Consider the following 14,249-nt stretch of genomic DNA (forward strand, 5'->3'; position numbering starts at 1 on the left):
ATCTACAACCAAGTGAGAAATATTTTGGAAGTGAAAGTGGTTAAGTGTGTCTGTGTTTTTATAAATATTGAACCAATGAAAACGATTAACAAGAACTTGTGAATAAATAATTAATATCTTCATTGGATATATTTATATATTCCTGAAGTAAATTAATTGAGAGGTTTCCACCCGACAGCGTCAACTGGCTGTCTTTGTTCTTTCTTTATTCTTCTCCCTCCTTCTTCTATTTATGTCTCATTTTTATTACTCCTCATAAGCCCCCCCCCCCCCCCCCCACCCTCCTCTCCCTAGTGCCTTAGTTGCGTTATAGAACAGGGAGGTCCCTTTGCTTCTCTCCCCTCCGTGCCGTAATTGGAATGCTGGCTGGCGGTAGGTGCAGCCGGTATAATGGGGTCCTGCAAATGGTGGCAGCAGTCAGCCCTGGAGAAGCCTGTCAAGAATTCATAGAAGCCACTCAGCTCTATACGTCGTCTACGACTCCACTTTGCAGGAGCGAGAACAGCCCCCCCCCCCCACAACCCCCCCCCCCCCCCACACACACACACACAACCCCCAGCTCTGCATTTCAATACTGCAGCTGTAAGCATTTCCGTTAATTCGAGGTGGCGTCATTAGAAGCGCATTTATCCCATTTTCGGCGGGAACCCCTTTTTTGGTGTTAGCATTATGTCATGCTTTAGCTATTGGAAAAATAGCAGATCTACAAGCTCATAGCGCGCCACCGAGTGGCGCGCTATGAGCTTGTAGGTCTGCTATTTTTTGAAAAATCGAAGAGCGACTGACATAGACATAGACATTTTTAGAATCTGATCTCAGGTCAGAATGGAAAACTGTCAGGATGTAGAAGACATGTTTAGAATCTGATCTCGGGTCAGAATGGGTTATTCACACGGTGGTGTCCGCCGAGAGGGAGAAGACGATGGCGGGATCAGACCCCCCCCCTCTCACCCCCCCACCCCCCCTCCCACAGCGGCCTCCCGCTAGGCTGAAGCGGCGGAAATTACAGAGGAATGCGGGAAAACATGACAATCACTGAATTAGCACGCAGAGAAAGAAGAAACGAGGTTGTATACCGTTGTGTGGTGACGTTCCATCGCCCAAAAGGGCATCCCTGTTGTTTTTGAAAGCTTAGAAAGGGAGACGCATATTGTACGGCATATGGAGATAAGAATGTAGGAGAATAGCTAGTTTAATGTAGCTGTTTCAAGGTTCAGAGCATTTGCAAAGGATGGTGTATCCGTTAAGCACTTCTGAGTAGTGGCAGCAGATGGTGATAGAGCTACTACTGTACCTCAGGGTAAGAGATTACATTTCTTTTTTCCCCTGTCATTTTTTTCCCCTAGCAGAAGGCAAAAAGTGTGCACCTTGTGCTGTGTTGTTGTCGACCTCTTAACACTGTTTATAGTGTGTAAGCTGTTTCATATGGCCGAGAGGAAAGCTAAGCTTCAGAGGCCTCGGCACTGGACAAGCACACGCACACAAACACGCACGCACGTACGCACGCGTGTGTGCACACACACACAGACTTTAGGGCCAGGCCTTGGAGTGCACGGTGGCTTGATATGAATGAATATGGAAATCCAAATGGAGGTCAACTGCTGTTCCAAGTGGTCCCCTGGACTCTCTATCATCATCAGACCGTGATGCTAGCCGCGGTCCCTCTGCGACTTAGCTTGCAAAATATCATCGCTGTCGCCTAGCAACCGGTCGTCCCTTTCCATATAAACTTGTTAGTTAGCATGCACTTTCGTTCGTTGTATGACAGGCTGGGCACGGACTCGTTTCATATCTTAAGTGGTCACAGTTGAGATCACACCACACAGACACACCTTCGTGATACCAGCATAGAAGTCCCGCTTAATTGGTTTGTGAGGTCAGGATAAAATGGTAAGGCTCACGGAGTCTCAGGAATAAATTAACAGCTCACTTGTCCTCAGACGGACAGCTCCGTCCCACCACGGCTGTCAAAAAGTTTTCACAGTTTCTCCTTTTTAATGGTTGAACAATTATCCGTAAACTTTGTTCTGCTTGGATCCCTCACTTGGCTGCGTACGTGTGCTCCTCTGTTGGCTGCGTACGTGTCCTCCTCTGTTGGCTGCGTACGTGTCCTCCTCTGTTGGCTGCGTACGTGTCCTCCTCTGTTGGCTGCGTACGTGTGCTCCTCTGTTGGCTGCGTACGTGTGCTCCTCTGTTGGGTGCTTTATGCACTAAAGCATCTGAGCTGAAAACTAGATATTGCCCCGGGGCCGACCGGCGGAGAGGGGCTCCTCCAAGACAAACCTCTGATAAAATAAAACCCCCTCTCTGCTCTCACCAACAGCAGATAGGATCTACACCGGCCCTTTTTCAATTTGGCACTATCAGACACTAAGGAGATGTGTCAACAGTGGGGTCCTACAGCAAGTAAACACAGGACCCCGACGGGCAATAACCTAGATTCAACACCACCTCTGGACCTCTCGCGCCAAAAGGTCCCCCCACACTTTTATCTCATTTAGATCCAGATCTGTTGATTAAAAAAATGACACCCACTGAAGTCGCAGGAAACGGAAGAAGAAAAGAGAAAAGGAATCAGCCGTGGTGTTTTCTCAGACTCTTATATCATTGCATTGTGTGTTTGTTTGTTTACTTCAACACAGATCATGGTGGCTGATAGTCCAGAACCTCTGAGATTTACCACAAGCTAAATAATAGCAGTGATAAACGGATTTAACTAGAAGGGGTAGAGCCAGGTGGCCTTCCCATGGTTGGCCATATACAGCTGTCAGGACTCAAGGAATCTGCAGGGGGGAAATAGCATTTCAATGAAATACATTATCATAAATTAATGTTTTATATTGTGGCAGAATTGTTTTTGGAATACTCGATTCATATTTGGTTTTGGATGTCGCATATATGGCATTGTTTTGTAAAAATTACCTTGATACGGGCCTTATTACGGGCAGCGACACCACAAAGGACTGCAATGGTTTTCAAACGTTTCTTTATTGACACTGTGAGGAAGTTGAGTTTATTGTTGGTCACCGACACCTATCTATCCTATGCAGCTGTGCTGGCATTGGGCACGGGGGTGAAACCAGCCGCCAACTATATCTGCCAGACACGGTAGGGGCGAGGCTTCCCTCACTTTGAGAAGCCATGGGTGTCTTTCTGACAGAATTACCAGTCTGGTAACCTCCTTTCTGACATAATAAAGGCTCATACATAGTCTGGATTTTCGGTGGTTAGGTGAAATACCGAACTACAACATGACGTCACGAGCCGCGGTGAAGAGCAAACCACCGCCACCGCTCCAGCCCTTCTCTCTGTTTTTACTCACCACCGCTCAACGTTATTTCACCACCGGAGCGATGGTCACCTCACCACCGGAGCGGTGGTCACCTCACCACCGAAAATCCAGACTATGAATAGGCCTTTACTAGTCTGGTAACTGCATTTCTGACAGAATTACTAGTCTGGTAAAAACAAAATCGGATCTGATAAAGTTTGGGTGAGTGTCTTTACTGTCTTCCTCGGCCTATACTAGCAAGCGTGTGCTGAAGGGTTTGACATTAATTGGTCCAGCGGTTTGCAACATTAGCTCCACACACACACACACACACACACACACACACACACACACACACACACACACACACACACACACACGTCACATACTGGCAGATATGATAATTAAACAAGGCAAACTACTAGTCGTGTGCGTATAGTTGAGCCACCTAGCCAAATTTGTGGCCAGAGTGACATTCAGACAGACTCATTACAGTCATGTCACACTTGGCTCAACCAATGATGCATCATCCATCCCTCAGTTGGCTGAAGGCTATTTGCGTGTGATCATTAATACGGTGGTTGTACAGTAGAGAGAGGTCGGTGCATCCCGGTCTGCAGACACTATGCCAGATAGATGGATAGATAATTCATTTTCAGCGTTTTCTCTTGTACTATACCTCTCATATCCCGTTTTGACCTGAGATCAGATTCTAAAAATGTCTGTTTTCTAAAAAAAAAAGCTATGTTTCTATGTCAGTGGTTCTTTGATTTTTCAAAAATGGCAGATCTACAAGCTCGTAAGCTCGGTGGCGCGCTATGAGCTTGTAGATCTGCTATTTTTCAATAGCTACAGCAGAACAAAAACACCAAAAGGGGTTATCCCGCCCACAATGGGATATGGTTGCAGACCTCGGCGAGTTTTAATAGCCTCAGGTATGTGGTATTTTCAGCGTAGATGATCGGCGGGTCTTTCTCATTCACACGGACAACGAGTTGAGCCTGAATCAGAGGAAAGGAGGTGACGGCACAAGAGACAAGATGTTCCCATTCATGGAGCTCCTAGGCAACATGGTCGGCCGTGGTAACCTGGACAGTAACAAAGTGCTGCACATTTACTCCAGTACCGTACTTGTACCGTATCTGTATTTTTGGATACTTAAGACTAAAACTAGTAGTTCTGACTCCACTACATTTTTAGGAAGTACATCTACAGATCTACAAGCTCACAAAGCGTTCCGTGTGAGGTTGTGTAGATCTGATATTTTCACTATTGCTTTTACATTTTGGAGTGTATATTTATTCGGAGTGTCTCATTTTTATACAGCAATATACAATGATATCAAAAAGTCATTTTAATTAGTAATTTGTACTATTAATGTAGTATTTTCAAAGGCATGTACTGTAGTACATTCTATACCGTTATACAGTACAGTTCTATAACTCAAGTACAAATTTGCCTGTGCAAACTTATATATTAAAGGTATATTCAGTGATTTCACTTAATTCAAATATCACTTATTTTTTTTGTTTTGTTGTGATACTCCTCCCTACTATAGAGTGTGCTGACCATAAGGAGTTCCTCCCTGTCCCCAGTTAACCCCCTGGGGGTCAAAAAAACCCTTAGGTTTCATTTTTGGCTAGGTCAGGTGGTCCAGCCTTCATCCAATCAGGGGTGTCTAATCTATACTCTGAGTACTGGAGTATAGTTACAAACGTTACTTTCTCCACCACTGATTGTTGGTTTATATTGGAAGTGAGGAAGAGTGGGACCAATTGGAGAGAGTTTAAAATCCCAACATATAGAGTTCATATCTGACTCCTCCATGCAGGGTGACGCGCCTAAAGAGGCACTGGCCCGGGAGAATTTGTTGATTCAACTTCTCTTTTGACAGTTTTTCAGGAGGCGTTGAGAGGGAGGGGATCAAGGGTTTCCTTTGGAACGGTTCAGTTTGAAAACCCCCCAGACAATCCAGAGCCCATTAAATAGTCTGAGTCACTGCAGAGACTCTGTGAAAAGATACAAATCTGTCAGATTACAATGGTTATATTGTTGTGTGTGTGTGTGTGTGTGTGTGTGTGTGTGTGTGTGTGTGTGTGTGTGTGTGTGTGTGTGAGAGAGACATATTTTCTGTCTGAATCGCTTTGCAAGTGTATGTAGTTTATGTGTGTGTGTGTGTGTACTGTGTGTGTATGCGCGTACACGCACGTGTGTGTAATTGTCTAAACAAAAAATAGTCTTCATTGAGCACCAGGAGGATTTACGGGCTCAGAAACAGCAGGGACTGTTGAATATTCTCATCTCTTGAGCTCTTCACTTGTTTGGATGTACTGTATAAAGTCCTCATTGCAGCCAAATGAAGATTCGGCTTAAAGCTAGGATTTATGAAGCCTACATTACATTACAGTGCCACACTGTCTCTTAATGAGAGAGTACTGCCGAAGCAGACAACCAGGTTGTCCTTATAGTGTTAAAGTTGAAATGAAGAAAAGGCCTGCAGCACTCAGTGTATGTCCTTTTCATATGAATTTATTTACCTCTGAACGTGTTTCGGCCTCTGTGGCCTTCGTCAGCGTTAACACACGTTCGTTATCAACGTCAGAGGTAAATAAATTCATATGAAACGGACATACAATGAGTGCTGGCATTTTCTTAATTTCAACACTGTCTCTTAACACTAGAAGGTCTGAGAGGTCATTTTGACCGTTTTTTTTATTATTTAGAAGTTGATTATCTTTGCCCATGAAGCTTTCAGAAGGTTCCCCTTCCATGACCATCATCATCCATCACCATTCTATCATCTCAGAAAATCTTGACATCTGAAAATAATTCTAAATGTGAATTTAAGCACATGCAAATTTAGCTGATTTTTCTTCAGACCTGTCAAACCTAAACTATACTTTGTACAGTACAGTGTGTTCGCTATAGCGTCCAGATAATCTTCTCTTCATCTGCGGGGTGAGGGTTGCTGCATGCAGACACAATATGGCACTGATTTAGCGCTACTTCAGCAGCGCCCGGAGGACAGTTCGGGTGTTGTTGTTACTGGCAAGAGTCCGGTCTTTTTTTGGGGTGGGCTAGCTTTGTGGTCCGGGACGGGCTGCAGCCCCTAAAGCCCATGCATTAAGCCGGGGGTAACACTAAGCTAATCTCAATGTTTATTTCTTCTTCCCTCTCTCTCCATTGCAGTTCCCCCCAAAATCTACGACATCTCTTCCGACATCACGGTGAACGAGGGGAGCAACGTGTCGCTCATCTGCACGGCCAGCGGGAAACCTGAGCCCAGCATCTCCTGGAGACACATAACCCCATTAGGTGAGTTCACCTCCAACAGGAGGAGGAGAATGCATGGAAGGATGGAAAGAGGTATACCCCATTTGGTGTTTTAAGCATTATGATATACTTTAGCTATTGAAAAATAGCAGATCTACAAAGCTCATAGCTTTGTAGATCTGCTATTTTTGAAAAATCGTGAAAATGTGGCGTAAACCTTTGAATATATTCTTTCAGAACAAACATTTTCAATTCAAATCTTTGCTTCTGGAAGTTCCCTGGAACAACATGTTTTCAGATGGGGGTCGGTGGCCGATTACATACCGGGCGGTCCTTTTGAGAACCACTGACATAGAAACATATGGTTTTAACCCTGTGAGAACCACTGACATAGAAACATAGGGTTTTTCAGAAAACTGTCAGGATTTAGGAGGCATTTGTAGAATCGTCCTCGGGTCTAAATGGGTTAAACCTGATAGTTGTGTGTAGGTTGTGTGTACTGTAGGTACTACACACAACGAAATCACAACACAACTGATCGATTCATAGATCGATCGATTGATAGAACATGGATGGATGTCAGGTCTAAAGGAGCAACTTGGACACTCAGGCATGAAGGAAGCATGAGTTCAAGTCCGTTGCTCTCCCCTTGTCCCCCATATATGGGGACTAGGTTGGCGGAGGGTGTGTAGAGCCCAGGATCACATTAGATAATTGACACAGGGGTGAAAAATGGGTTACAAAATCGTGGGATGAAAAATATAAAAAGAAAAAAGAAAGCAGGGAAGTGGACAGGAGAGGATGAATAATGAAACGATAATGAAGTAAAGGAGACATATGGAGTAGAACAGGAAACACCTCTATACCTCCGGGCTAGAATTAACAAAATCTCAGCTATTGCTGCATTTCTTTCTTGCTCAGTAAAGCAGCTATATTTGTGTTGCCCAGGTGCATCCAGGCGCTGTTTTAACCGCAGATGTTGGATACAGGATGTTCTATTTAAGACGTGGCATTTAGCACCCCGAGGCGTAATCTGTTTCACTTTGTTATGCTTTGTTATTTTCACTTTTCTTTAAGCTACTCGTTTTTGGAAATAGCCCAATAGAGTACAAAATAGGACTGTTTCACTAGTAAGAGACCACACCTCTACTTAAGTTTAACAGTTTATTGAACGTGCACGCACGCACGCACACACACACACACACACACACACACACACACACACACACACACACACACACGCACACAGGCCATCAGACCATTAAATGCTTTGAATGCTAAACCTCCCTTTGAAAACTTCATTCGGAGGCGTTTAGCTGTTATGGAAAAGCCCGACTTCCCCTCCTCCCTCATTTTCATATTAATGGATTAAGGCATGCTGCGTTTATCTGATAGCTCTGAGGATGACTGCGTTCATCTCATGGCTGTCAAAACCTCCTCGCTGGCGTGCGCGCTCTCTGCTGATTGTGTTGGGTGGGTGGGTGGGTGGGTGGGTGGGTGGGTGGGTGTGCCGAGTTTTCCCCCGCAGATGATCAAAAGAGCCGTTCTCGGCCTCCGAGTGGCAGTCACTCATTCCACTTTTGAAGTGTCCACACTTTGAAGCACGCCATCAGGGAAAAGGTAAATGATATGATGGTCAAAATGAAACGGAGCCGGAGACTCTAAACGTAATCACAGAGTCCTGTCTCTACAGCACATCAGAAAGGGGCCATTTGGCATGAATCGTGCGACTCAGTCATGCTGATGGTAATGGTGATTTATCCAAAGGACCAGGTACAGGTACTCAGAATGTGGTAATAGGCTAATCGCATGGTGGTATGGCAGGAGACCCCGTTCACTCTGCAGAGACGAGCAGAGGGACATGCCAGCGTTGAAGGCGTGCTGTGCAGGCGCTCAGAGTGTGTCATTCATGCCAATGTGTGAACATTGCAGAAGGATTTACTCTTTACTCCATGCTTGCTGAGATGTGGCAGCACTTTGACTCCAGCCTCAAGTGAAGTGGTTTTGAAAGTGAAACTGCTGCCTTTGATTCTCTTTTTCTGATGTCTGACATTGCGGTGAAATACTCCGGGCGGCCAGGAGAACTGTTTGATGGAGAAGCACTATGCTTTATCTTTTTTTTTTTACACAGACATAGACCAACGACAGCTCACGCTGCTACAGTATGTGCATGATGGCACAGATCAGAAGCTTAAAAAGACAAAAGAGTGGCTGCACACACTGATAGGTACAACTGCCTTCTTCAGATACCCTGAAGAAGGCAGTTGTACCTTCAGGGTATACCCTGAAGTATACCCTGAAGAAGGCAGTTGTACCTTCAGGGTATTCCCTGAAGTATACCCTGAAGAAGGCAGTTGTACCTTCAGGGTATTCCCTGAAGTATACCCTGAAGAAGGCAGTTGTACCTTCAGGGTATACCCTGAAGTATACCCTGAAGAAGGCAGTTGTACCTTCAGGGTATACCCTGAAGTATACCCTGAAGAAGGCAGTTGTACCTTCAGGGTATACCCTGAAGTATACCCTGAAGAAGGCAGTTGTACCTTCAGGGTATACCCTGAAGTATACCCTGAAGAAGGCATTTGTACCTGCCAAAACGTTGGTTTCTATTCCACTCTGCATCCAAATAAATAATGGTCACTTTGGCTATCGGTGTGTGGCGGCCACTCTTTTGTCTTTTTAAGACTGAACTCTGTAGATGTTTCTGCCGTGAGCTGGAAGCACCACTACCAAGACTACGCTGTGCGTTTAGCATCCTCCAGCACAGTGACGGATCAGAAAGTTAACAGGGTGAACATCCCCTGTCGGCTATGGGACCAAACAACAACGCCTCACTGTTATTAGACTATCGATCTTTGTGTTGTCTCAACATGCTGGGTTTCTACTCTACAGCGTTCAGCATGGACAGCTGCATGAAACCAGGCGGGTCAATCAACAACAAACGAGGTGGACAAAGTCTACTACGGAATTCAAGAGTAAAAATTACACTCCATTACTACTCCTACTTTTTAACCCCTTTTGGTGTTAGCATTGTGTTATGCTTTAGCTATTGAAAAACAGCAGATCTACAAGCTCATAGCGCGCCACCGAGTGGCGCGCTACGAGCTTGTAGGTCTGCTACAAAAAAATCAAAGAACTGACATAGAAACATAGCTTTTTCAGAAAACTGTCAGGATGTGACAGACAAGACATTTTTAGAATCTGATCTCAAGTCAAAATGGGTTAATATCAATGCACTGAAAATGTATCGAAATAGTGAAAATAGAAATAGAGGTTAATTAATTAGCCTAATAATATATTTCTGTAAGTTTGGGTCCCATCAGTAAAAAGTACAATATTTATATTTGAAAAGCAGAGAAGTGGAAACCATAAACATTTTACTCAAGTGAACATACCGTACTTAGTTACTGTCCACAAACTTGACAACAACATCTTCTGAGAACATTTTGATGTCATTGGTGGGACGTTGTCAAGATGAAATTGGGCAGAATTCATATGCTAATATAGACTTGAGTGATATGACAAAACAACAATGATAAATCAACGGATATGAAACCCTGGATGTTTTTGCATGTGCTTCAGGCTGACACGAGGCCAAGGGGCTGAAATGGCTCTGAAATTACAAACATGCTCACTTGGCAGATTTCTATGCTCTGGCCCACCTCTCTCCTCAGCAATCCTCAACCATTGTGTGTGTGTGTGTGTGTGTGTGTGTGTGTGTGTGTGTGTGTGTGTGTGTGTGTGTGTGTGTGTGTGTGTGTGTGTGTGTGTGTGTGTGGGGGGGGGGGGGGGGGGGGGCTGTGTGTACACTGTATAGATAGTTCTGCAGCAGCAGTCAGTGAAGTTTGACAGAATGATAAATTGCACTGACTTGACTGTCAAGTTCCTATTCCGCTCCAACTGCTTTGTGTTTGCTGTTTCTTTTTCTCCTTGCTCTCCTCCTCCTCCTCCTCCCTGCCAAACGCCAAGCTGCCAGCTAGTAATAAACTCCATGCGTGGATGGCTTTATTGAGGGGGAATAATTTGGCTTAATACTTGCTTAAATAAAGTGGGTTTTTTTGGGGGTGTTGGTGAAGAACAAGATAGGCTAGATGTTGTTGACAGCGTTTATAACAGGCGGTGCATCGCTGCTGCTGACAGGTGCCGAGTGGAGAAAACAGTGCCCGTGTCTCTGTGTCTGCCTCCAGTAGAACTCCACTTCCCTGCTGAGGGAAACGGCACTGCTGCATACAGTATATATACAGTACAACAGATTGACTGTGTAAAAAGAGCCCATTTATGCCTGACGTTGAAATAAAAATAAAAAGTCTTCTGAAAGAATATATATTCAAGATTTGTGCCGCATTTTCACGAGTGGCGCGCTATGAGTTTGTAGATCTGCTATTTTTCAATAGCTAAAGTATAACATAAATGCTTTAGTTAAAACACCAAAAGGGGTTCCCGTACATAATGGGATATAGACACCTGGCCTTTATGGTCACTTCACAGTGGAGTTTGAGTTTTGGCTCAAAGGTGAAGTCACCTCCTAGAGAGCACAGTGCTTGTACATACAGTATACATACAGTGGCGTGCTGCTTGCGACTGGAATGGCCTCAGTTCAAATCCCCGGGCAGAGTGGTTAAAAGAGACTGAGAGAGCAAAGTGAACAGCACAAATTGTCCTCACACCCAACAACATCTGCCATGTAGAGAGAGAGAGAGAGGCCCTTGAGCAAAGGAATTTAACCTCCAACTGCTGCAGTATAGGGCGCTCTGAGGGCGAGCGCTGGCGCTTTGGCAATAGGGCATGCAAACCTCGCACCTTTGGTATGCAAATTTGGGGGGGTGGGCGCCATTTTGAAGGTGATAAGTCACTGTACCTGGTCCTGGCCAACGGATAGGCATATATAGCAATACAACAACAGTGCATCAAAAGTATTAAGCCAACAATGTTACGAGCAAGCTTCAAAAACATTTGAAAGTGTATTTTATTTGAAACCAAGGCACATTTACATGTTACAGAACATAAAAAAGGAACACGCCCTAATATATATTATCTAAAACTACCGTATAGTCGCTACAGCTAGAGCATAGCCTCATTGTCTGTTATGCAGAAGGGTGAAAAGCAGCAGGTTCAATCATCATCATGATCATAGCACATGGATTCAGAGATGTGAACCACGGGCTACCTTAAGATCTGAATAATAACCAATATAACATCTTAACTCTGTTGCTTTTCTGTGCCAATATGTGTAAAAGAGTCTAAGACTGAACTCTCTGACAAGCAAACGCAAGGCTTGGAAGTCATATGAGGCTCACTGTGTGTGTGTGTGTGTGTGTGTGTGTGTGTGTGTGTGTGTGTGTGTGTGTGTGTGTGTGTGTGTGTGTGTGTGTGTGTGTGTGTGTGTGTGTGTGTGTGTGTGTGTGTGTGTGTGTGTGTGTGTGTGTGTGTGTGTGTGTGTGTGTGTGTGTGTGTGTGTGTGTGTGTGTGTTTGTTCAGTAAATGATCTCTCATGCCTCGAAGGGAACCGTTATACATGTGAGTGATGGAAATAATTCATCACCATTATTACATCCTCCTCTATCTACTGTCTGGCTTTACTCCCCAAAACTCTCTCAGTCGGTTGGCACAATACTTAAAACACGCTATTTCGTTATTAATGGCTCACATTATAAGAACACATTATACACTGCATTTCTGGGGAAATCAGGAGCTCTCTTGATTGATTGAAATATTTATTAACAGTTTGCAGAATTACAGTACATTTCAAGCACAAACTCAATACAAAGACTGTTAACTGTGAGTGGACGACCCAATTAAGCATTACACTTGTTTACAAGAGGGTCCACCATGTTCAATTCATCAAAAATCATCTTGTTGTTCTGTAGTTAAGCACATATACAGTACAGGAACTGAACATAAGTGAAGAAGAAATGTATGGAATAATACATGGAATAAAATAAATAATACATGTAGATGTACAGTCAAAGTGTATCGCCTGTGTGTGGGTGGCATTCCCCTGCTGGCAGCGGGTGATAACCCTGCCCTTGGTTGGATAAACTTTGGCAGCGACTGAGATCATTTATATGCAATATATACAGTACATTCACTATACAATATTATTATGTACGGTAGTATATCTCACTACTACGTAATGTATGCATTCAGATCGGTTCTCTGGTTCTGTAGTAAAGTTTCACCCCATAGGTCATTTTGGTGGAAGTGTGAAATAGCCTTTAACACAGACTGCTCCAGTGCTGTCTGGTTGGCTGGCCAATTGGCTGGCTGAGCAAAATGGCTTTGATAAGCTTTTTTTTCCCATTGAGATTTGAATCCACAGGATGGTGGAGGAAGTGTGACCTTTGAAAAAGGCAGACTAGAATCCTGGAATACATATTTGATTGTTTCACTGATAGGGCATGGTGGTTGGGACACATTTCTCTCTTCGCCGTCTGTTTGCATGGCGTGGCGCTGGACTACATTAGTGTTTTGATTTAGCTTTCCATTTAACCCATTCTGACCTGAGATCAGATTCATACAAGGTTTCCACTGGACACACACTGGTCTGATTAAACCCATTCTGACCTGAGATCAGATTCTAAAAATGTCAGTCGTTCTTCGATTTTTCAAAAATAGCAGACCTAATAGCAGACCTACAAGCTCGTAGCGCGCCACTCGGTGGCGCGCTATGAGCTTGTAGATCTGCTATTTTTCAATAGCTAAAGCATAACATGATGCGAACACCAAGATGGGTTCCCGTTCAGAATGGATTAAGGTACATTTGAAATGTCCTCACTCAACAACACGCCCGAGGAAACAAGACGGCATCATGCCCGACAGCCTCCACTAACCCATTTTGATCAGATTATAAAAATGTCTTCTACATCCTGACAGTTTTCTGAAAAAGCTATGTTTCTATGTCAGTGGTTCTCCGATCTTTCAAAAATAGCAGACCTACAAGCTCGTAGCGCGCCACTCGGTGGCGCGCTATGAGCTTGTAGATCTGCTATTTTTCAATAGCTAAAGCATAGCATAATGCTAACACCAAAAGGGGTTCCCGCCCAAAATGGGCTAATACAACAACAACAACATCAACAAATCTCTCCAAATACGTGAGCGTATACTGGAAACCATATTCGACGTTCAGCTTTGCCTCAGTGGGCAAGAAGTCAATATAGAAACAGCTAAAAATGTATAAGCAATGCGTCTGCAAAGCAAGTCAGTCGTGTCGTGGCGCTGTATGATGAATATTTTTACATTTGAATGTACATGTGTCACCGTTCCTTACTGTACATGTCTGAGTTGAGTAGTGCCTGCCATGGTACACTGGCATCTGGCAGCTCTTTGGCAAAACACAACACGGTTTCTGTTGTGTGTTCTCCAAGGACCTCTGGGTTCTTATTTTTCACTGAGAACTGATAAAGATGTTACATTCTGACATCATCTTTGTACTTAATGGCAGGTAAGAGTGGTAGGTACTGTAGAGCTGGGTATTTTAGAAGACGTTTTCGATAGTCAGACACATTTCACTCACAATTATGGTGGAAAGTAACTAAGCACATTTACGAAAGAGATACTGCCCCATAGCACCGGGCGTAGGGTCCATTGGGCCACGCAGGCCGTGGCCCAATCAGTTTAGAGCTGACCCAGTCTATCTTTGAAGAGAGTGGGCGAAAAAACAAGGAAAACAACAAAAGATAGCATATACTTTGGCACGCAAATGTCCGTT

The 14,249-nt window shown here is 44.2% G+C and overlaps 1 protein-coding gene across 5 annotated transcripts in view; it reads left to right on the forward strand.

Moving 5' to 3' along the window:
• negr1 (neuronal growth regulator 1) overlaps positions 1 to 14,249 on the forward strand; it is a 217,819-nt gene that overhangs the window by 114,860 nt on the left and 88,710 nt on the right. For all 5 annotated transcript variants that reach the window (XM_080770965.1, XM_080770967.1, XM_080770964.1 and 2 more), the window contains exon 3: positions 6,461 to 6,586. In XM_080770965.1, the coding sequence (XP_080627091.1) occupies positions 6,461 to 6,586 (126 nt within the window). The remainder of the gene's footprint in view (positions 1 to 6,460; positions 6,587 to 14,249) is intronic.

Source organism: Protomyctophum bolini, assembly GCF_963924005.1.
Source record: "Protomyctophum bolini genome assembly, chromosome: 8".
Lineage (NCBI taxonomy): Eukaryota > Metazoa > Chordata > Actinopteri > Myctophiformes > Myctophidae > Protomyctophum > Protomyctophum bolini.